General features: G+C 37.9%; 1 protein-coding gene across 2 annotated transcripts; it reads left to right on the top strand.

Annotated features, from left to right (window-relative positions):
• Positions 1–1,275: 1,275 nt before the first annotated feature.
• Positions 1,276–9,158, top strand: cdk5r1a (cyclin dependent kinase 5, regulatory subunit 1a (p35)). Of its 2 annotated transcripts, none has more exons than XM_083565960.1 (2): positions 1,276–1,402; positions 7,838–9,151. In XM_083565960.1, the coding sequence occupies exon 2, from the start codon at positions 7,924–7,926 to the stop codon at positions 8,803–8,805; it is 882 nt and encodes a 293-aa protein (XP_083422086.1). In that variant the 5' UTR covers positions 1,276–1,402; positions 7,838–7,923; the 3' UTR covers positions 8,806–9,151. The 2 variants fall into 2 exon arrangements, with proteins under 2 accessions (XP_083422086.1, XP_083422087.1); XM_083565961.1 differs by lacking the exon at positions 1,276–1,402 and adding an exon at positions 5,021–5,204 and having other exon boundaries at positions 7,838–9,158.
• Positions 9,159–22,547: the final 13,389 nt, after the last annotated feature.

Genomic DNA, 22,547 nt, shown 5'->3' with positions numbered 1-22,547 from the left:
GTGTGGTTACTATGTTTACTGTCCCTTTGTATTGTGTTGTTCACTATTTGTTCACTAAATCTTGCACATGTGCAAAGACAAGTGTCCTAGTTTTGTGTAGTTTCCTGTTCCCTGTTCTTTTTTTGTTAAAAAGGGGAATGTTTTGTTTCACTGTGTACTGCACTGTATATGTATGGTGGGAATGACAATAAACGCCTCCTTAACTTGACTTTTATATGTTATATATGTATATGTAAGTTTAATAATTGTTAAATATCGCAGTGTATAGAGTTATTCCCGTGTGTACTGATGGCACATGCTCTGTCACGCACCAATCAGAGCACGGCGACTGCGAAAAGGGGCGGGCCAAATGCTGAAGCACCGTTTCAGCACCAGAGCCGCGGACAGCGACACAGGCCTGCAGCGCACGGCGAGAAGCAGCATTACAGCCCTCTGCACGCGCTGAGGCATAAACACGTGCACTCTGTTTTATTTATAAAGAGAGAGGGAGAAAAAGAGGGAGATTTATATTTCTAGACATATAGATAGATAGAGACCGAATGCTTTTCCAGTTTACTCGCTCAGTAGGAACAAGCGCTGACGTCATCCATGCGCTATTATTATCCTTCTATCGAATTCTACTTTCTCATTCCATTTCCTTGCCTCTCAGCACATCCCTCGTTTCTTGAAATGCAATGACAAGTGAATAGAAGGAATACAGAATGGCAGGTATACACTGTAAAAATTCTCAGAATATAAAAAAGCAGCACGAGTAATTAGTAACCACTTTGGAATTCTATGATTTGTCTATCGTTTTAATTGTGATATAAATGATACAGAGATTAATAAACAAAAGACAAAAGTATAGAATAATTTATTAAAAGAAAAAAAAACAACGCACTCTAACAATACAGATAACAAGCGCCAGGGGGAGCCCAAGTAACGTTAAGGTGAATATCACACAAATTATGCACAATTTATTATTTTTTTTTTTAAGGTAGTTATCGATTTAGCAAAAACATTACTACTAACTTACTAACTATCATTAAAAAATGTTCATAAAAAGCCCGGAAATTAGAGTGAAGCGTTGTACAAAACATCCAACTCCCAACCTGGCCACAAATAAAGAAATAAAACACCATTATGCGTTAAAAGTGAGTGCTTTTGGATTATGGAGGCTCTTTAACATAGAGTCCTAGTAAATCACACACTACAACATATACATTGGTTTATGATACACAGGTGTCTGGGTTCACTTAAAATGATGCGTCCTTAAAGATGGAGGACTTGTTCTCGTGCATTTCCGGGTCAAGTGCTTAAGACCTTAGGAACTAGGAGTTAAATAGCATTGGGAAGCCCCTCATGAAAGAGTCCTCTCTGGATCGCACGTGGGCAGACAGCTTCCGAAAGACCTGAGTGGTCGGTATGTATACAGAAAGCACGCGCTTCACATCACCGGTTTTAGTGTGAGTGCCAAGAGCCAGCAGAGGTCTCTCTCTCTCTCTCTCTCTCTCTCTCTCAGAGGTCTCTCTCTCTCTCTCTCTCTCTCTCTCTCTCTCTCTCTCTCTCTCTCTCTCTCACACACTCACACACACACACACACACACACACACATGCACAGTCAATCACACATTGGACTTGACAAAAATATTTGTGCCTTCATTCCCTTTGATCAGCGGTATAATTAATGCTATTACTGTAACATGCTGATGTGTATGTCTGTATATTGATAGATAGAGAGAGAGAGAGAGAGAGAGAGAGAGAGAGAGAGAGAGAGAGAGATTAAATTACTGATGCTGCAATTTTGATTTGATTTCACTTCCTAAACTCAATGTTCAAGACACCACCCTGATTCTGTAAGTACGAATCCTGAGTTATGTCCGACTAGGTCGATAGGTCAGAAGTTACAAACTTTTAGTTAAATACATCATCAATTCCATTCTTCCACTAACTCTTAGTCCTAACCCTGGTTCCTTTCATGAATCCCTGTGCCTGAATGTTTGCCGTTGAAAGCACACAACTGTATAGTATGTATTTGGTTAGAGTAGAAGGGAATTTTCCAACATGACAATTAAAAATATAAAAAATATGCTTTTTGGGTCGGAGTGGAGGATCTCCTGCTATAGAGCTCTGACCTCACCCTTACTGAACACCTTTGAGATGAATTGCTGACTGCACTCCAGGCCTCCTCACCTCACCTACATCAGTACCTGACTTACCTAACACTCTTGCGGCTGAATGAGTACAAACCTCCACAAAATCTAGTGGAACATCTTCCCAGAAAAGTGGAGTTTATTACAGTAAATGGGGACTAAATGTGGAATGGGATGTTCAGAAAGCACAATCTTATGCTCAGGTGTCCACAAACTTTTGTATATATTGTGCATATATGTACAAATATAATAAAAATGTTTAATCATAAAATAGATACATTGCTTGAGTAACTTTATAAGCACTGAGGCTAAATAGTTTTGTTTGCAGTAGTACAATAAACATGTGTTTTGCATGGAAAAAGACAATTCCCATAGAACACAGATGATGGTGCCCATACTGTGGTAAACTAAGCAAATGTGGGGAATAAATACATATGACAGAAAGTGGTTGATGATTAGTGAGGCATTAGAACCATTAAGTAAATACAGTGCAGCAGAATGTGGTATTAATGCATCTAACACAGAGGGAAAGAGTTGTACAATTTTATAACAGTGGTTATACAGGACCTCCTTTATCATTCTTTGCTGCACCATGTCTATCATTCTGAGCTGAAGTGCAAGAAAAGGTGCTCATAGAGGGAGATTAGAGACAGTGGCCATAATGAACAGCAGTTAAGCCAGCATCCTCTCTTGCAAAACTGATTATAGCCTGGATTGCTCCCAATGACCTGTCCAGCTGTCCTTTCTCCGTGTTTTTTAGTCGCTTTGATCCTTCTTCCCTCAACATTTATACTGTTGCATAAATGATGGTGCCTTCCATGGCTAACTGGTAGAAAATGTGTAGCATCCTGTTGCATATGTTGCAGGACCTACACTGAAGAAATAGTCTTCTGTCCTGTGTTGTTGTCAAGATGCACTCAGTCCTTTGGATGCTGTTAGCTAATATATTATATAAACTGAACAAAATTATAAACACAACACTATTTTTCTTGAGCTGAACTCAAAGACCTAAGACTTTTTCTATGTACACAAACGTCTAAATCTGTGTTAGTGAGCGTTTCTCCTTTGCCTAGATAATCCATATCAAGATGCTGATTGGACAGCATGATTATTGCACAGGTGAGCTTTAGGCTGGCCACAATAAAAGGCAGTGTAATTATATATATATGCACAATTCCTACAATCCTACAAACGCCATGACCTGAAAGTCATACATTAGTCCCTATAAGCTCATTCCTAATAAGCGAGCCAGTTGTGACAGTGGCAACCTTTAGAGAAACCAGACTCTAAAGGGTCTTCATCATCCTCTGGCTATAAGCACACCTTCAAAGTTAAAACAAAATGGCTTGAAGACATTAGAGTGAAAGTATTGGGGTTGGCAATTACAAAACCCTGACTAGAAAATCTTATAGAAAATTTGTGAACTGGCCTTAGGAAGGAGATTTGAAGGATATTCAATGTGAGCACAAGATGCTGTTGTGTTTGAAATTCCCACTAAATCAGCGGTTTCAGTAAGAGTCCAAGCAGCCTATCTGACAACAATATTCACGTAATTCTGCATTCTGTTAGTTTACGTGAACATTACCTGAAGCTCTTGACCTGTCTGCATGTGTTGCTGCCACGTGAATGAATTATTAGACAGCTGCAGGTATACAGGTTTTCTCACTGAAATGGAGAGTAGGTGTAACAACACACGCTCAGGGATGTTTGTGTGTGTGTGTGTGTGTGTGTGTGTGTGTGTGTGTGTGTGTGTGTGTGTGTGTGTGTGTGTGTTCATAAAGTTGTTGGTAAGGACTGGTTTACTTAACATTTAGGAAAGTAATCTCTCCTGCCAAAGCTTTTTATACTGTCAATTAAACTTCCACCACCGAAAGCCTCCTATAGATGATAAATGATCAATTTGCACTTTCTCAATAACAAGACAAGCTGCACTGCAGACTTTTCCCCCCTAAACATCATAAAACTAAAAATATTGAGGCAGCTAATGATAAAAAAACCCTCCCGTGACAGTGTAACTCAAAGTGAATTTGTGAATTTGAAAGAATACAGTGTATTGTTCATTAATATATAAAGAAATTAAATGAAAGAAAAACTGTTAGGGTATAACAGGAAATAAAATGATGTTATAGGAACATCAACAATGGGATGATGTTAAAACACAAATCCTTTAAACTGATTTAGTTTGTATGTGTTGGTCATAAACGTCTGGATCTGTTTCCTTTCCTTTATTCCACCCCTCTTTTCTCTATCCCTCCATCACCCCATTTTTTCTCTCCTCCCTCCCTTACTTTTTCTCCCTGTCTCCAAATCACCCCAACACACACACACCTTCTCTTTCTCTGTAACTGTCACATCTTTCACTGCTCTCTTGCACTTTATATATTAACGGGTGTAACCTGAAATGTTTTCCATCAACATCATAGTGGTCAAAAGCACCATGGTCGTCATGATGTAGACAGGTAATGATCCTAATAGTGCCCGTATTTTTAGTTAGGTTTCCACGATCAGCATAAGATGTGCATCATGCCCGTGCTGACGTGAAAAACGCACATTACTATATCATAGAAATATAGACACGTGCATCTTGAGCTTTAATGCAGAATGCACACACACTGATGTATTTAATGCAGACTGCACGCACACACCGAGCTTTAATGCAGAATGCATGCACACACAGAGCTTTAATGCAGAATGCATGCATACACAGAGCTTTAATGCAGAATGCACGCACACACAGAGCTTTAATGCAGAATGCACGCACACACAGAGCTTTAATGCAGCATGCATGCACACACAGAGCTTAAATGCAGAATGCGCGCACACACAGCTTTAATCCAGAATGCACACACACTGATGTCTTTATTGCAGAATGCACGCACACACAGAGCTTTAATGCAGACTGCATATCACACACACGCGCGCGCACACACACGTTAACGGCGTTGCTGGTTTCAGATCGTCGATTCGAGTCTGCTGCATTGAGACTAGGCTTTTACGCAACCGGAACCATGCACGAGCTCTGAACTGTGCACATTTTTGTCGCCTGCACGCGCCAATAACTTCCCCTGAATGGTGAGTTGCTGCATCGGTGTTGTGATTTTTTTTTTTTTTTTTTTTTTTTTTTAGCTCAGCAGCATGGTCTTGTAGTATTGAACCTAAATATTCGAGGTGTTAATTATTCATGAGCAAAAGCAGAGGGATGACAATGTTCAAGCACGAAGGCACGTTTTGCGTTCGCAAATCACTCAGAAAAAATAAAGCACCGTGTACCGGAAGTCCTTATTGAAAGTGATGTTTATATTTATACATCTATTTGATGCTCCTGTGTTAGAGTGCCATTGATTAATGCAGCTGGTGCACAATAGGAGGAATGCACTTAACTGTTTACATGGATCTCAACAAAAACAACAACAACAATAATAATAATAATAATAATAATAATAATAATAATAATAATAATAATTGGGTGCAGTTGAGATCCCACCCATCCTTTATCTAACATGGCTGTATTTTCGGCAATACAGCAAATGAGTTATTGCACATGAGCTAGTTAAGGCTGATGCTGCACCGCATTGCATAGCTAACTCTATTTTTGGTTTTATAATACGATTATTATTTGATAATTAGTAAACTAACAGTTAAAATACAAATATATAAATGTATTATTAAACGTGGCATACGCAAGTGTCCCTGCATGTAGACTCGTTTTTTGTACTTAGTTCAAAAATTAAACCAACATATGTATAAAAATATTGTTCACATTTCCTTATTCAACTTTTTGTGTTTTCTAGTCTTAATGTTATGATGTGTGCTAAAAAAAAAGCTGCTGATACAGAATATGAATAAAGTAGTTTGTGCTTACGGTTATTTTCTTCTTTACAAATAATAATAATAATAATAATAATAATAATAATAATAATAATAATAATAATAATAACCAGCATCCTATTTATCTTTATAACTTTTAATGCAAAATGTCTGATTTTCACAATTTAACAAATATGCTAACAAGGTTGATGCTAACTGTCTCCAGTAGCAACAGTTTGGATAGCTGACTCAGTAGTCTTTTGTTTTACAATATTATATATAATATTATAATAATATTTTTATTTATTTCATTATAATATTTTTTTTTACTATAGATGTTATATGGAAGTATTTTTAAGTGTTCTGTGGAACAAATGCACTTAGCAAGCTAAGCTAGCAACGAGCACTATTTTGTTTAGCTAGCTATTTTGATGCACTATTACCACAGATTTAGCATGGATTTATGGTTTAAATTCAAAAAAGGTATAAATAGTGTAGACACTGATGACTGATAATAATAATAGGAACATTTCCCTTAGTATTATTATTATCAATTATTAATTATTATTATTATTATTATTATTATTATTATTATTATTATTATTATTATATGATTGGTGATATGTATGTCCTAGCTCTAATAGATCAGAAACTTGAGCTTAGTCATAAAAGCAGAAAAGTTAGTTTTATTTCCTATAAAAATAATTTCCTGTGAATGAAGCCATGCTTCTAAGAAACCTAAGATTTTGCGACAATCTGTGATAAAAAACATCACCGTCTCCATCTGTCCAAACCCCTTACTGATAAAATTACAGTGGCTTCTACATTTGGTTATGAGCAGGTCCATGGCAGCCATTTTGAAAATCAGGGGGACGCAGCTGTCCCTAAGTAACTCACATCCCCCACCTAAATACCCCACCACCTTGGGGAGACTAACCCCAGAACTCTCACAAGGATCGAATTCATCAAAATACAAACCTTAAGAATCGAACAATATTCACACAGATGAATTTATTTCAGTGTCTTCCTCAATTGATTAGCCCACACCAAGTAACCCCCTGAAGCATAAATGCATATCAAATAACCTTATATTTCTATATTACTATAGAAAGTAGGTTTTCATTTATTTGTGTCCAGAGAAATGTGTAAAATAATCTGAGATTAAAATTGCATAGTTACATTTGAATAACCTTTTTACTTTGAACTGAATTACAGAAAAAGGATGGCCTCAGGCAGACAATAATTTTGATTGTATTCACTACAGTGATTGTGTTTATAAGAATATATGTTTTATTTCAAATGTATACAACGTGCATATATTTACAATTTCATGGCACCGGAAATGTGCGTGCAATCACCCTAAGGAAATGGCACAGATAGAAATAGGTTTAGTGTACCATTAAATAACTGGTTTTATCGGCTTCAGGTATTGGAGGATATTATCTGGAATTGCTTATAGAGTATAACTATTATAATGGCTTTCAAGGTTTAAATTATTTAAATGTCTGTCAGGAAACATAGAGTCTGCAGTGTTTGATTGTATCCTGAATTATGTAATTTATAAAGTATCGTAAGGAAGCAGGAATTGCAGCATAGAACATCATTTAGTTGATAAAAAGTTGCAATTTCCCTGTTTAGAGACTTCTAACTGAGTCTATAATAAATGATAGATCCGGAAAAAACAAGACTAAAGCATTGTCATGTTTCCATAGCATTACTTAATGCTGTTTGAAGGCATGCAACCAAGAGGATTTAATTTGGTGTTTGTGATTATTTTTTTTTGGCTGATTTTGTTTTTGCTGATTATAAAAATGGTTAATATTTTTGTACTATAACATCATTGATATAGTTTCTGATCAGTGGGAGTGAATTTGCTCGACCTTTGTTTCTTTGTGAAGGTGCAGATTGGGTTCAGCGGTCACGTCGTGACTTGACCTGAGGGACAAGATTAAACCCCGGCATTACTGTAGGAGCGCCGTGCAACATGGGAACAACGCTGTCAATGTCGCCAAGCTACCGTAAGGCAGCGCTGTGTGACGAGGCAGCACAGAACAGCAGGAACAACAAGCGCTCATCGGTCATCGGTGTGTTACCATGGAAACGCATCGTGGCCGTTTCAGCGAGACGGAAAGGGTCAAAGAAGCTCCCTGCAGGAGGGGGGAGTCAGGAGGAGAGCGCTGTTAAGGTTAGTTTCAGCCTTGACGGCAATTTAAACCTCAAGAAGTCTCAGTCCTACGCTAACCTTTCAGTGTTCACGCAAGTGGGAGGGTTAAATGTTCCGAATTCCAAAACCACCAGCGACATTGCTGTGAGCGGCGCCCTCGAGGACCAGGACCAAGATGGGTCAGAAGGTTCCAGATCTTCAAAGCGGATCTTGGTGCAAGCGTCGACCAGCGAGCTACTACGTAGTCTGGGCGAGTTCCTGTGCCGTCGGTGTTACAGACTCAAGCGTCTATCACCAGGCGACCCCGCACTGTGGCTGCGTGGCGTGGACCGTGCGCTCCTTCTGCAGGGCTGGCAGGAGCAGGCCTTCATCTCGCCACCAAGCGTGGTCTTTCTCTACATGCTGTGCCGTGCAGTGGTCTCGGCTGAAGTGGGGAGCGAACGCGAGCTGCGCCTAGAACTGCTCACCTGCCTATACTTGAGCTACTCTTACATGGGCAGCGAGATCTCGTACCCTCTTAAGCCCTTTCTGTTGCAGCAGGACAAAGAGGCATTCTGGGATAGGTGCCTGGAGATCATCCACTGCACCAGCGCAAACATGCTAAAACTGAATGCCGACCCACGCTTTTTTACACAGGTCTTTGCTGACCTGAAAAACGAGAGTCAGAGAGGGGAAGGGGAAAGAGTAACTCTTGATCGATAAAGACCATTCACTGTTGTGTGGGTGAGTGTGAGAGGCTGAAGACACTCCAACTTCTCCGAAGCTGCCAGCATTGACTAATACCAGACACATACATAGAGTAGTTTCTCAACAAAAAAAAATTTCTTTCCTCAAAGGATCCTTTACAGAATCAATTAGTGAATAATTATGATGGTTATTGTCAATGAACCTGTGTTTTTAACTGTGTTTTTATTTGTCACATTTAAAGCACTTAAATTTTTTTTTTTATATTTTATTTATAGTATGGGCTTTTAAAAGGATCAGCCAAGAATACACTGCTACAGTATTTTATTGCATAATTTATAGTTTTATATTTTTATACCATTCAAGTGAACATTGTTCAGTTCATTGGGTGATGTCATTAAAGTGTCATTATTTTGCATAGTGTGTGTGTGTGTGTGTGTGTGTGTGTGTGTGTGTATATACAAAACTGTCAAAAATGTAGTGTATGACTTACGATATACAAAATGAATCATGAACTGACCCCTCCCCCAAACCTGAATTTAAATTAGAATCTAAATAGGAATCTGATTACTACCACAATCTGAGTCAAATAATGTAAACATCTTTAGCGTTAAACATTGTAGATCAGTCACATGACACGCTACAATAGCCAACACTCGTTTTGTTCCCTGTATGGTTAAACACGACATCGGTCAGCATGTTTGTTTAGCCTAGTCATACAATTAATTATTCGTTGTAAACTATATATTTTTTCCATCACAAATGCTTTTGGCAGTGGTGGTTAAGGCTCTGGGTTACTGATCAGAAGGTCGGGGGTTCAAGCTTTGGTATTGGGCTGCCACTCTTGGGCCCTTGAGCAAGGCTCTTAACCCTGTGTGCTCCAGGGGCACTGTATCGTGGCGTAACATCGCTGGGATATGCAAAGAACGGATTTCACTATGCTCTAAAGTACATGTGCAAAGCACATTTATTTTAACGCATTATTTCGCTGTTCTGCTGCCAGATATTTCAGCTATTTCTGGAATTTTGGATTAGGACAGAATTCTAAGGGCACCTCAGGATTAAGTGTTTTTGCAGAGTAGATGAAGAAAATAATGAAGCGGTGAGTAGGACAATGAATAAACATGGTGAGCCAACACATTGAACAAAGCTCGTGAATCAAGATGGGGAACAGACGGTGAGTAAACAACAAACAAGCACAATGAATGAAGTCGGTGAATAAAGAAAAACTGGTAATGATCGCTAAATAAATGCAGCATGTGAAGGAAATGCTAATTCGATATAAAACTGGTTGTTATGAACCCTGGGGTTTCTAGAAGGATGAAAACGACCAATGGTAGTGTGAGGACAATGATTTGACCTTTGAAATAAGTCAAATTCAACCTACATGCTACCCAAGGTTGGTGGATTACACTAGGGGTTTCACCGCATTGTTAGCATTTGTGTATCTGTGCATGTGCACAGCCAACCAGGTGGCAATAGCACAATGAATAAAATGTTTGGTGAATCGAAGAACATGTTTGTTGATGCTGTATTTCAGAAACGGCTATTCTGGGATTTCTACACACAACAATCTTTAAAGAAAGGTGCAGAGAAACAGCTGGTGAGGGCCAGTTCCAAGCTGACAAAAGATCTTTGTATCTCAGAAACCACTCTTTATAGCTGTGGTGAGCAGAAAAGCACTTTGAATAAGCAACACAGGCCTGGCTTCCTATCATCAAAAAAACAGATATAATATATAGTGTAGTGTACTACAGTGTGTGCAGGATTAACATTTTTCATTATTATTATTACACTTTGTCTAATAAATCTTATTTCTCCATTGACACGCAGATGGCATGGTCAGAATTTGGCATCACTGGCGTCACCATGGATCCGACCTGTTTTGTCTCAGGAGTTCAGGCAGATGGTGTTGGTGTAATGGTGTAGGGAATACTTTTATAATTCCACTTAATACCAATCAAGCATCTTTAAAACCCTACAGCCTTATGTGTTATGGCTGCTGAGCATGTGCATCCCTTTATAGGCACCATTTACCCAACTTCTAATGGCTACTTTCAGCATGATACTGCACCATGCCATAGAACCATCGCAGACTGGTTTGATGAACATGATGATGATGAATTCGGTTTGCTTCTTGTGTAGAATTAAACATGTGCAGCATGACAACTTTGCTGTAACAACTGTAATAGAGTCGTGTTATAATTAGACACCCAAGCTTTAAGGTGTATTGAATAATTACCTCAGTAAGTGTTATTCCCCTGGTATCCATTTGGTGGAGCTAGATACTCAGGTTTTGTACTGTTAATATAGAAATGTACTTTTTTTTTAATAAATGTTTTAGACTACACGTGTTTACTCTATAATTCTGCCGTCATGTCTGTGATAAATGGTGCATTTAATTTCCACAATGCACTGCATCAGATGAAAAAAGTAAGAAAGAAGGAAAGAAAGATGCGACAGTACAATGAGTAATATACAATATTAGGTTTTGGTGTTTAAAGTTCCATGAAATGTTTGTAAAACTGAATTTTCTAATCGGTCAGTGCCATTTATGACATCAACAGCTGGCTGAAATTGTTTTCCAATAAGTTTGAACTGAATCTATATCCTATTCCCTTTATTACACAATGCATTTTCTAATAATAGACTCACACACACAGAAGAGAATGACCATGACATCATTACTGTAGGGACATGGCCTTGACTAGACTCCATTAGGGATTTGAGTGAGTGGATGCACTGTCTCTGCAACTGCTTACTCTTGTCTGTTTGAATTACCTGCACCCATATATCATGCTTTATTTTATTTTATTTTATTTTACTTTGTGTGTGTGTGTGTGTGTGTGTGTGTGTGTGTGTGTGTGTGTGTGTGTGTGTGTGATGTAACACAGACATAGGACAGATATTCTCTTCCCTGAGAGCAGAAGACGTCTCTGCTTATTTGTCACACAGTCTCACCCTCGTCTGCAACCATCCCCTCACTGTAGCACACAATGCACAACCACACACACACACAACCACATGCAAACCATTTCCGTACACGCAGCTTACTATGCACCAAAAGATTGAACACAAACCTCTTTAAATAGATGCAGAATATAAGATCAGGGACATTTTAGGTAAAAAGACACATTTGAATAAATCTAATTACTCAACAGTGGGTTAAAAAGTATTAGAAGAATTGTTTATGATTATTGTTTTTTGTCAGGAAAAGCCACAAGTTCATTGGTTTAGTTTCTCTATGTTCCAACAGTATGTGCACACCTGCCCGTTACACTCATGTTGGAAATCTTTTCAATGATGTATGGGTCATCACAACCGCCCAGAAATTTGCTCATATAACAGCCTCCACATTTCTGGAAAGGCTCTTTACTAGAGTTATGGTTTTTGTCCATTCAGCCACAACAGCATTTCTGAGATCAGGCACACAGTTTTATCCCAGTGGTGTTTAGTTTGGTTGAAGTCAGACTTTTTTGCACACCACAGATCATTTACATCCAGACTTAGCAAACCATGTTTCTTCAGATCTCGCTTTGTGCACAGCGATATCAGCAAGCTGAAACCGGTTTGGGAAACTCATAATGCTAAAGTATACGAAGACATTCTAGAGAATAACATGTTTCTGACTCCAAAGGCTAGAGAAAACCTATATGAGTATCATAGGCGGGTGTCCAAATGCATTTGTTCACAAACTATTTGATTTCTGCTTTTTTTTTTTCCCATTATAACCCACAGACATGGGTGGTTTCAGTAGATCCTTATTAGATTTGACCCAGCCCAAGGGCTTTATACACTACATGTCCAAAAGTAATCAGACCCCCAATAAATCCTATTTCAAAAATCACGAGTATTCATTTTGAGCTGTTCCCTCTTCTCTGCTGTAAAAGCCTCCATGCATCTAAGAACACTTTGCACTAGGTTTTGGACTTTGGTAAGAAGGATTTGTCCATTCAGCCATTCACAAATTAAACTCGGTGTAACCAACAGAAGCATGAAAATACTTTAATTTGTAATACAACTTACAGAAATGTATTAACATAACTAGATGCTCTTTAATAAAATGCAGTTGGTGCAATTGGGATTTTTTTAAATCTTACATTATTACTCAGAATTAAATAAATAGAAATATATATTTAGGACAGTAAGATGGAGAATATGACATGTATTATGAGGAAGAAAAGCAATTTCAACAGCAATTCACTGAAATTGGATTGTGGGTAATTTAATCAGAAAAATTGAACGTGCTGTTTGAAATGCAGGTCTTTAAATCCGTCTGGAGAATCTGACAAAGGCAACACGCAGATCCCACTCATTCAGATTATTTTGTGCTGGTAGAGAAGCAATTCCTCCCAGAGGTATTAATCAGAGAACATATCTGGTTGCAAAAAAACTACAAAATAGAGACAAATCCAGTTTTAAAAGTTCTACAGAGCTATACAGTGTAATATTGTCGCGAATGAAATTCGTAATTGCGAGTTTCCAAGCTGTGCAAACATCATAAAGAGCAAATACACACATAAGTATGGGTAGATGTACTTTAAAAAAAAGTAAATGCAGATGGGTGTCCATAAAATGGAGATGAAGGAAATTAAGCCTGATTTGAGGTTTTGTTTAGAGCTTAATCGCTTGTAAAATGTTCATTAAAATGTTCAGTATTGGGTTTTCATGCTATGGGAAAGTGTGTCTAAGTGCAGTAGTGTAGTTGCAGGCTGTGGTTTGTGTAGCCTTTCATTGTTGTCCTTCACAGAAATTTGGATAGCAAATCAAATGCTGTTAAACAATGGAGACAAAAGCCACTGCTGTTTTCTATTCAATATTTCATTAGGAAGGGTTTTATTATGTGGTCTGAACTGAATTCAGTTCATTAAAAGTAATATTCAGATTCAAGCTCTGGTGCGCTGTTCTCAGTTCTCTGGTTCCTCTACACCTGCTTCAAAGCTGGATCTTAGTTCAGCCCGTAGCTTCGACAGATGTGTAGTAAAGTGAGAAATAATGAAGCGGAGTTTGTTGGGATTGTCTTCTCGTACAGCTCGCACATTATCTTGTTTTTTTCTTCGGGTTTGTCACTCTGATGACGGGTACATGATCAGCTTGCGTGTGAACGTCCTTTTACAAGAGACACTTTACACATTCTGAATGCAAAAGAGAAAAAGAAAAGAAATTTAAAAATGTATTTTATATATATTTTTTTAAAGATTATTATTTAAAATAAGATAAATTGGAATGATTGTGTTCATGGGATGTTTTTTTAGATTATTAGTTAATATAAGTGAATTCATAATGTACACTTTTTTACTTGACCCTTATTAGATATAACTAAAAGTGTTATTTTATAGTATATTTTGATACTAATATTACAAAACAAAACAAGACTCGAAGCATTTCTACCTTTTAAAATGATTAAATAAATGAAATGGTTTGTGAGCTGTGCTGATTATTTGAATCATTAGCCATGTTTTATTCATAACTCATTCACTAAAAGTGTGATAGTCTTTTTGTTTTTGTTTTTTACCCCCCAATAGCTTTTACATTCACACAATGTGAAAAATGCCATTGTGGCTAAATGAAACATGAAGCTTTTCGATGGTCCTCCAAAGTGGAAGAACTTTCAAAAGACCATTTTCGCTGTTTGCCTTTGGCAGACGCTCTTAGCGACTTTATTTAATTTATTTATACAGCTCAGCAGCTAAGGCATATAGGCCTTAATCAAGAGCCCAGTAGGGAAGATTTTACACTAGATTTTGTGGAGATTTGTGGTCATTCAGCCACAGGGGCCTTAGTGAAATCAGGTACTGGTGTAGATGAGGTTAAGAAGCCTGGGGTGCAGTCAGTGTTCCCATTTATCCCAAAGGTCTTCACTAGGTTTAAGGTCAGAGCTCTGTAGCAGGCCACTCAAGATCTTCAACTTTAACCCTTTTAAAGCATATCTTCATTGAGCTGGCTTTGTGCACAGGTGCATTGTCATGCTGGAACAGGTTTGGGTCTCCTAGTTCAAGTAAATAAAAAATGTAATGCTCGACCAAATCTATCCAAATAGATCCTATACAGTTGTGTGCCTTCAAATTTGTGCTAACACTTTGTAAAAGAATAATAAAAAAAAAAATGTCAAAGGTGTTCATGTAATAACGAGCATGCTGTGAATGTGCACCAGTGTCCCTGTTCATGTCTTCTGCTTGTAAACTTTCTGTTCTCTGTTCATAACCTAATCTGATTATGAACTTCCTGTTGTCGGCAATCACCAGGACATCCGCATTCCTTTAAACTGGTAATTGCCTAAAACCAACGGCTTGATTCATCACGTCATCTTCATCAGGGATCTTGTTGTCTTGAGGCTGTTTGTCCTAAACATATAAACAATAGGCATTTAAGCAACCAATAAACTTCCACCAATATCACTGACCCTACTTTTAATTTCCCAAAACCTCCCTCATGCATAGGACTTCTAAAGATGTTTAGACATGAATCTTAATGATCCTCAGCACAGTCATATCACATGACCTATTTTCAAGCACCTATTCACAGTCAGCATCGCCTGAATACTAATGGGACTTTTTTTGCATGCTGTTATTGGACTCCTCTGACCAGGGTTGGGCAAAGATACATCAAAATGTATTTTAAAATAAAATACCAAATACCTTAACTTTAAGTGTATATAAAAAAAACTACAAAATACAGCAGCCACACCATGTATCAAAATAAACTACTGTATTTTTGTATTTAAAAAATACTAAAAATACTTTTACAAGGGAGCAGGACATTTCTTGGCAAACCTTCCATCAATTGGCCTGTTTGATCTACTGTATTCTCTTGCCAATACACAGATTTAGTTATTTAAGTAAACAATGTTTGATAGCAACATCTTTTCTCTGGTCACGCAACAAATCTGCAACCAGTTAACAGATCAAATATTCACATACAATATCCCTGCAATCTCCCAGATGAAGGTTAGTTTTAAAGTAACTGACAGTTTAATGTTTAACAGTTTGCGATTAACTCATAATTGTAACTTTATTGAGTTACTTGGTGTTTAGTAACGAAGGGCTACTTTGCATCAGCAACACTGATTCAATGACAAACAAGTCATTCATATAAAGACAATTGATGGCACTTGTATTCATAGCAACTAGTTTATAACTAATTAATCATTTAAATGTTGATCAAATAAAAGTTATATTATGTGTCAGGCAGTCATTCATGCAATTGTATCCAAAATCATGATCCTACTAAACAGCTACTTCAATTCGGGTACAATATTCAACAATCAAATATGTATTTATGAACCATTGGACACCTATTTAAAAGCTGGCAGCCTGCACGTTTCTGACCTTCACCATCTTCTTCCATATGGATACATTTTCTGTTCTGATCTCAACAAGTCTGGGCAAACCACTGAGTAGGCACCAATCAGAGGCTGCATTTTTCTGATGTCATCATGTAGACTTCCAACAAAGTATTTTACAGTATTTTAAACAAAAATACAAAATATTATTTTAGAATAGCCTTTATTTGTCACATATACATTACAGCACAGTGAAATTTGTTTTTCGCATATCCCAGTTTTGCTTGGAAACTAGGGTCAGAGCGCAGGGTCGGCCATGATATGGCGCCCCTGGAGCACAGAGGGTTAAGGGCCTTGCTCAAGGGCCCAAGAGTGGCATCTTGGCGATACTGGGGCTTGAACCCCCGACCTTCCGATCAGTAATCCAGTGCCTTAACCACTGGAGCCACCACTCCCCCAGATTTTGATCTAAAAATGAAGATTTTTTATCAACCCTATTAAATACAAATGACAAAACCCTATTTTATATTTGAAATGCATTTTTCATAAATACTGCCCTGACCATGCTTTATATTACATGCTTTATACTTGTCTACATGTTAAACGATCACCTGAACATTTGCAGGCATCATGTTGCAGAGTATTTCCTAACCCTTTAATTTTGGTTTGAAAAAAATAAAAAATAAATAAAAAATCTTAAAAGCATACTTGAGTTTTTTGACTCCTTTAAGTCAAATCTTTTAATTAAGGATGTTAAATGACCAGTTGACCATACACAAAAGTGTGTGTGTGTGAGTGTGTGAGAGAGAGATAGACAGAGAGAGAGAGAGAGAGAGAGAGAGAGAGAGAGAGAGAGAGAGAGAGAGAGAGAGAGAGAGAGACGTTCCTTTTTACTGAAAATGTTGCAATCATGAACAATTTCATACTATGAAAAGATTACAGGTTTACAGTGTTCTTTTCCATTTCTTTTTAGTTGAACATTACCTCTGAGTTAAACAGACCACTGAACATCATTTAGTGTGTGGGTGTGGGTGTGTTTGTGTGTGTGTGTAAGGTAGGGGTAATTACTGCACAGTAAAGTGTTCAGTGTGTTGAATGGAGGCAAAGATCAAAGTCACAGGACAAAAATACTGTAAAAATGGTGCGTGTGTGTGTGTGTGTGTGTGTGTGTGTGTGTGTGTGTGTGTGTGTGTGTGAGAGAGAGAGAGAGAGAGAGAGAGCGAGAGAGAGAGAGAGAGAGAGAGAGAGAGAGAGAGAGAGAGAGAGAGAGAGAGAGAGATAGAGGAGAGGAGGCCAAGGTTTTTTTTTGACTAGCTTGTTGATTAGCTCTTTTGTTACTGAGGGGTTGTGCTTCAATAATACAGCTGCCATGCCATGTTCATATTTCATGTAGTGGCCTATCACTACTCATAGTGTCTCCTGGCGTCCTTTTCAGAGGACAATTCCATAATTCAGACCTATAGACAAGCGTGTATACTGTGCGAATGATAACTAGATATCACATACACTATATTGCCAAAAGTATTGGGCCACCTGACCTTTCCTGCTATATGTGATAGATTTTTTTCCAAACTGTTTCCACAAAGCTGAAGGCACTCAATTGTATGGGACGTCTGTGATATAATAAAATTTTGCATTCACTTCAACTTGGAAACCCAAACCTGTTCCAGCATGGCACTGCCCCTGTGCACAAAGTGAGCTCCTTGAAGATCTGGGTTACATGCTTTGGAGAGGAAGATCTTGAGTGGCCTGCTATAGAGCTCTGATCTTATCCCTACTGAACAACTTTGGGATGAATTGGAATGTTGCACCCCAGGCCATCTCACCGACACATCAGTACCTGCCTTTCTTAAAAAATACCCTTGTGGTTGATGTACACAAATATCCATAAGCACACTCCAAAATCTACTGGGACATCTTCCCAGAAGAGTGGAGGGAATTATAAGAGCAAATTGGGACTAAATGTGAAATGCAATGCTCAAAAATCACATACAGTACTTATGACCAGGTGACCCAATACCTTTGGAAATATAGTGTATACACATCACACATGCAAACCGCACATAATTCTGCTCCACTAACACTATGTGAAACAACTGTACAGGATGTCTATGGATGCGGTTTCATGAAATGTTGCCTCCACTTAAACTAGGAGACCCAAACCTTTTCCAGCATGACAATGCCTCTGTGCACAAAGCCAGCTCCATAAAGGTCTGCTTTACATAATTTGGAGTGGAAGATCTCCTGCCATAGAGCACAGATCTTAACGTTATTTAACATGGGATACATTGGAATGCTGTCTGCACCCCGGGCTTCCTTTACTAATACTGTAGTAGTACTAATACAGTAGCTACAGTATAACATATTGCCATATACCATATTGTAGTCAGTGATACATGAGAAACTGATCAGCCCAAAAGATGTAGCGTGTTTCCAAATTTAAAGAGAAAGTTGTCTGCACATAGTATCTGAAAACAGGAAGACACAGAAGCCATGTGTCATTATCGTGACTAAGTGACTCATTATTTGTACTTTATTTGTATTATAGCTGCTTATTAGACCATATTTTACAAGGCAGTTAAATTATTGCATTAGGATGAGTGCACTCATTTTTCTATAACAGCACAGCTCTGATAATAGTTTTGCCACTAATACTAGAGGGTGCATTTTGAGCCACTCATTTCCCATCAACCCATCGGTTCCTAGTTAGACCAGTTAGACAGTATATCAAGCACATGGACACAGGCAGACTAAGCTGTTGTTGTAATTGGACAGATATTCATTCTGTGAATGACCCAGCATTGTTTATCTCATTTCTGCCTTTCGCTTTGTGCTTCTGGTTTTGATGCGACTGCAAACATCAGGAATGGAGGGAGGTCGTAGCTTAGTGATCAAGGCATTGGGCTTTGCTGCCACTCCTGGACTCCTAAACAAGGCCCTTAACCCCATAGCTGTTCAGTTGTATGAATTAGTTAAATGTAAGCCACTCTGGATCAGATGTAAATGCTTTTTTATTTTGTCATGTTCCTTGATTTGTTTAAAGTTTTGGGTTTCTTCCTATCTAGTCCTTTTTTTCAGGCACTTCTTACATACCCCATACTGAGGCTAATTCAGCCTTAGATCCCTATGTTAAAATATTAATGCACTAATTCCATTATGTTTCTATATTAAGAGATCATATACACAGGATAGTATAGTGAACAAGATACAAAACTATACAAAAGCCCACAAAGATTAGATGTGTTATAAACATTTATGAAAGGAGTCTTCAGTTCATTTTCATTTTCACTACAATTTTGTAGATTTAAATAGAGAACTATCCGGTTCCCTGGTGGTCTAGTGGTTAGGATGCGCTGTTCTCACCGCTGTGGTCAGGGAACCAACCCCATTAGGGTTGCACAAGCTAGTGCACTCTTAGTGCTGGTCCCAAGCCCGGATAAATGGGGAGAGTTGCGTTAGGAACGGCATCCAGCGTAAAAACGTGCCAACTCGAATATGCGGATCATGAATACGGATGATCCGCTGTGGCGACCCCTAATGGGAGAAGCCGAAAGAAAGAAATAGAGAACTATCCAGTTTAATGCAAATACATTATAAAGGGGTGCCACAAGGTTCAGTTCTAGGACCCCTGCTTTTCACAATATACATGCTTCCCTTGGAAAATTTTATTAGAAGGCATGGAATTAGCTTCCACTGTTATGCCGATGATACCCAATATATATCTCATCAAAACCAGGCGAAACATCTCAATGCTCATCAGGGATAAACACACATCATTCTCTTTCATTTTTAAAGTTCTAAAAAGCTGCTTTGAGACAATGTCCACTGTGAATAGCGCTATAGAAATACATTTGAACTTAAACTTGACTTATTTAGTAGCACAATGAATCACACATCAATCGAATGTACATTCTGTACAGTGCATTCACAAAGTATTCACTTTATTAATTTTTGTTAGGTTGCAGCCTGATTCTACCATCATTCAATTTTTTTCTTCATTAATCTACACTTCCCATATTGACAAAAAGAAAACAGAATTCTAAAAATGTCTGTACATTTTTTTACTAATAAAAAAACATGAAAACATGTACATAAATATTCAGACCCTTTACTTAGTACTTAGTTAAAGCACCTTTGGCAGAAATTAGAGCCTCTAGTCTTTTTAGGTACGACTCCAATCCAGCTTTGCACAGCTGGATTGGAGGATTTTCTGCCATTCTTTTTTTAGCAAATCTTATCTAGCTGGTTCAGGTTGGATGGGGGCTGTCAGTAGACAGCTGATTTCAGGTCTTTTCAGAGATGTTCAATAGGGTTCAAGCCAGGGCCCTGGCTGGGCCATTCTAGGAAATTCACTGAATTGTCCCTAAGCCACTACTGTGTTGTCTTGGCTGTGTGCTTAGGGTCGTTGTTGTGTAGGAATGTGAATCTTTGGCCCAGACTGAGGTCCTGAACACTATGAAACAGGTTTTTGTTGAGGATATCTCTGTAGTCTATTAAGCATTCCCCAACCCTGACCAGTTGCCCAGTCCCTGCTACAGAAAAAACACTCCCACCATCATGTTCAGCAGTGATGGACAATGAAGTAAATGTAATTCGTTACTGTACTTGTCGCTTTTTAGCGTATCTGTACTTTACTCAAGTATTTCCATTTGGGGAGACTTTTAATTTAACTGGATGTCAGGAAGAACGAGCAGAAGCGGAAACCAAATATCTACACTTAACTACATTTTTCAAAATCACTCGTTGCATTTTAATTACTGGAGTAATATTTTATCTTGTGTATCTCTACTTTAACTTAAATACATGCAATCTGTACTTTGTCCACCACTGCTGTTCAGATGGTTTTGGGCAGGTAATGAGCAATGCCTGGTTTCCTCAAGACATTATGTTTAGAATTGAGGCCAAACAGTTTAATCTTGTTTTAAAAGACCACAGAATATTGTTCAATTCTAAGAGTCACAGTCACAAACTGAGAGTCCTTCAGGTGCCTGTTGGCAAACTCTGAATGGTCTTTCATGTGTTTTGCACTGGAGAAAGGCTTTTGTCTAGCCACTTTGCTATAAAGCCCATGGCTTGGTTTGAGCACCTGAGCTCATTTTCAAGTGTTGATGCACAAAGTCTAAATACTTATGTGCATATGATACTTAAGTTTTATTATTATTATTATTATTTTACTAAATTTTTTAGAATTCTCTTTTCACTTTGTCATTATGGGGTACTGAGTGTAGATAGGTGAGAAAAAATTAATTTTTGTAATTGTAATATGAGGCTGCAACAGAAAAAAAAAAAAAAAAGTAAAAGGTCTAAATACTTTTCAAATCCAAATGCAAACATTCTTGGTTGCGTTCCCACAACCTAGAATGTGTAATTTCCCACAAGCCACTACCCTGACATTTCATTTCACATGACTTACTGCAAGCTTACTTACAAGTCTTGCAATTGCGATTTGTATTAAGATTCGGTATACAACCCACTTAGTGTCTATCTTTTGGAATACATGACAAAATATGTTGTCCTCTATATCTCTTTTTACTGTGTGGAAAATGGGGAAGAGAGGACAAAAACTATTTTGGTACAAATATTATTTATTTCCTTTATGAAGAGGAAGACTTAATGTCATATACTCATACACTGGTGTTAGTGACTTCTAGGACAGAATCGTGTGACGTAGGCTTTCAAAATCTCTCTTTCCTTAAAGGTTGATGCTTAAGCACTAATTGCTGTTTACATATATATATATATATATATATATATATATATATATATATATATATATATATATATATATATATATATATATATATATGCGTGTATGTATTAATAGGATAATGTTTATACAAAAGTCATGGCTATAAATGCACACACTTTTGTGTGTAAGTTTTTTTTTTTGTGTGTGTGTACATGTGTCATGTTGATGAAGTTTGGCAGAGATTTCTTTTTAAAAGTCCAATGATTCAAGGCAGCACAGGAAACATGAGCACAATCACCACCCTCACTTCCTCCTGATCTACTTCCTGTTAAAGCTCTAAAGGCATATGGCTTTATAGTAGCAATGGTGGGGGTTGTGGGGGTGTGGGGGGATCAGAGGAGTTTGAGCAGAAGAAGATTGAGACATTTAACGAGCACATAAATCCCATGTAAAAGGAACAGAACTCAGGGCTCGATTATTTGTCCCTTTTGGTGACACGACGATTCAAATAAAAGAGAATGGAAATTGCTCACAGTATAATTATAGCCACAGCCTTTGTTCTGAAATTGTGCTGTGATTTTGGAACTGTAACTCTTGCGCTTTTAATCAGAGCACAAAATGTGCATGTACAGACAAACACACGCACTTCAAAAACTTCAATCACTGATTAAACAACTTCCTGTTGAAAGTTATTAATGATGTTTTGCTTTCTGATTATTCTATTATTCTATAGGACATGATTACGGTTGTTGCTTTTCTCCACTTCCTGTGATCCATCACTATTGTTTG

Source organism: Silurus aristotelis (genome assembly GCF_946808225.1).
Source record: "Silurus aristotelis genome assembly, chromosome: 17".
Classification (NCBI taxonomy): Eukaryota; Metazoa; Chordata; class Actinopteri; order Siluriformes; family Siluridae; genus Silurus; species Silurus aristotelis.
This window is presented reverse-complemented; position numbering and strand designations above follow the sequence as displayed.

Excerpts from the sequence above, each read along its gene's own strand:
- cdk5r1a (XM_083565961.1), top strand. The coding sequence starts at position 7,924 with ATGGGAACAACGCTGTCAATGTCGCCAAGCTACCGTAAGGCAGCGCTG.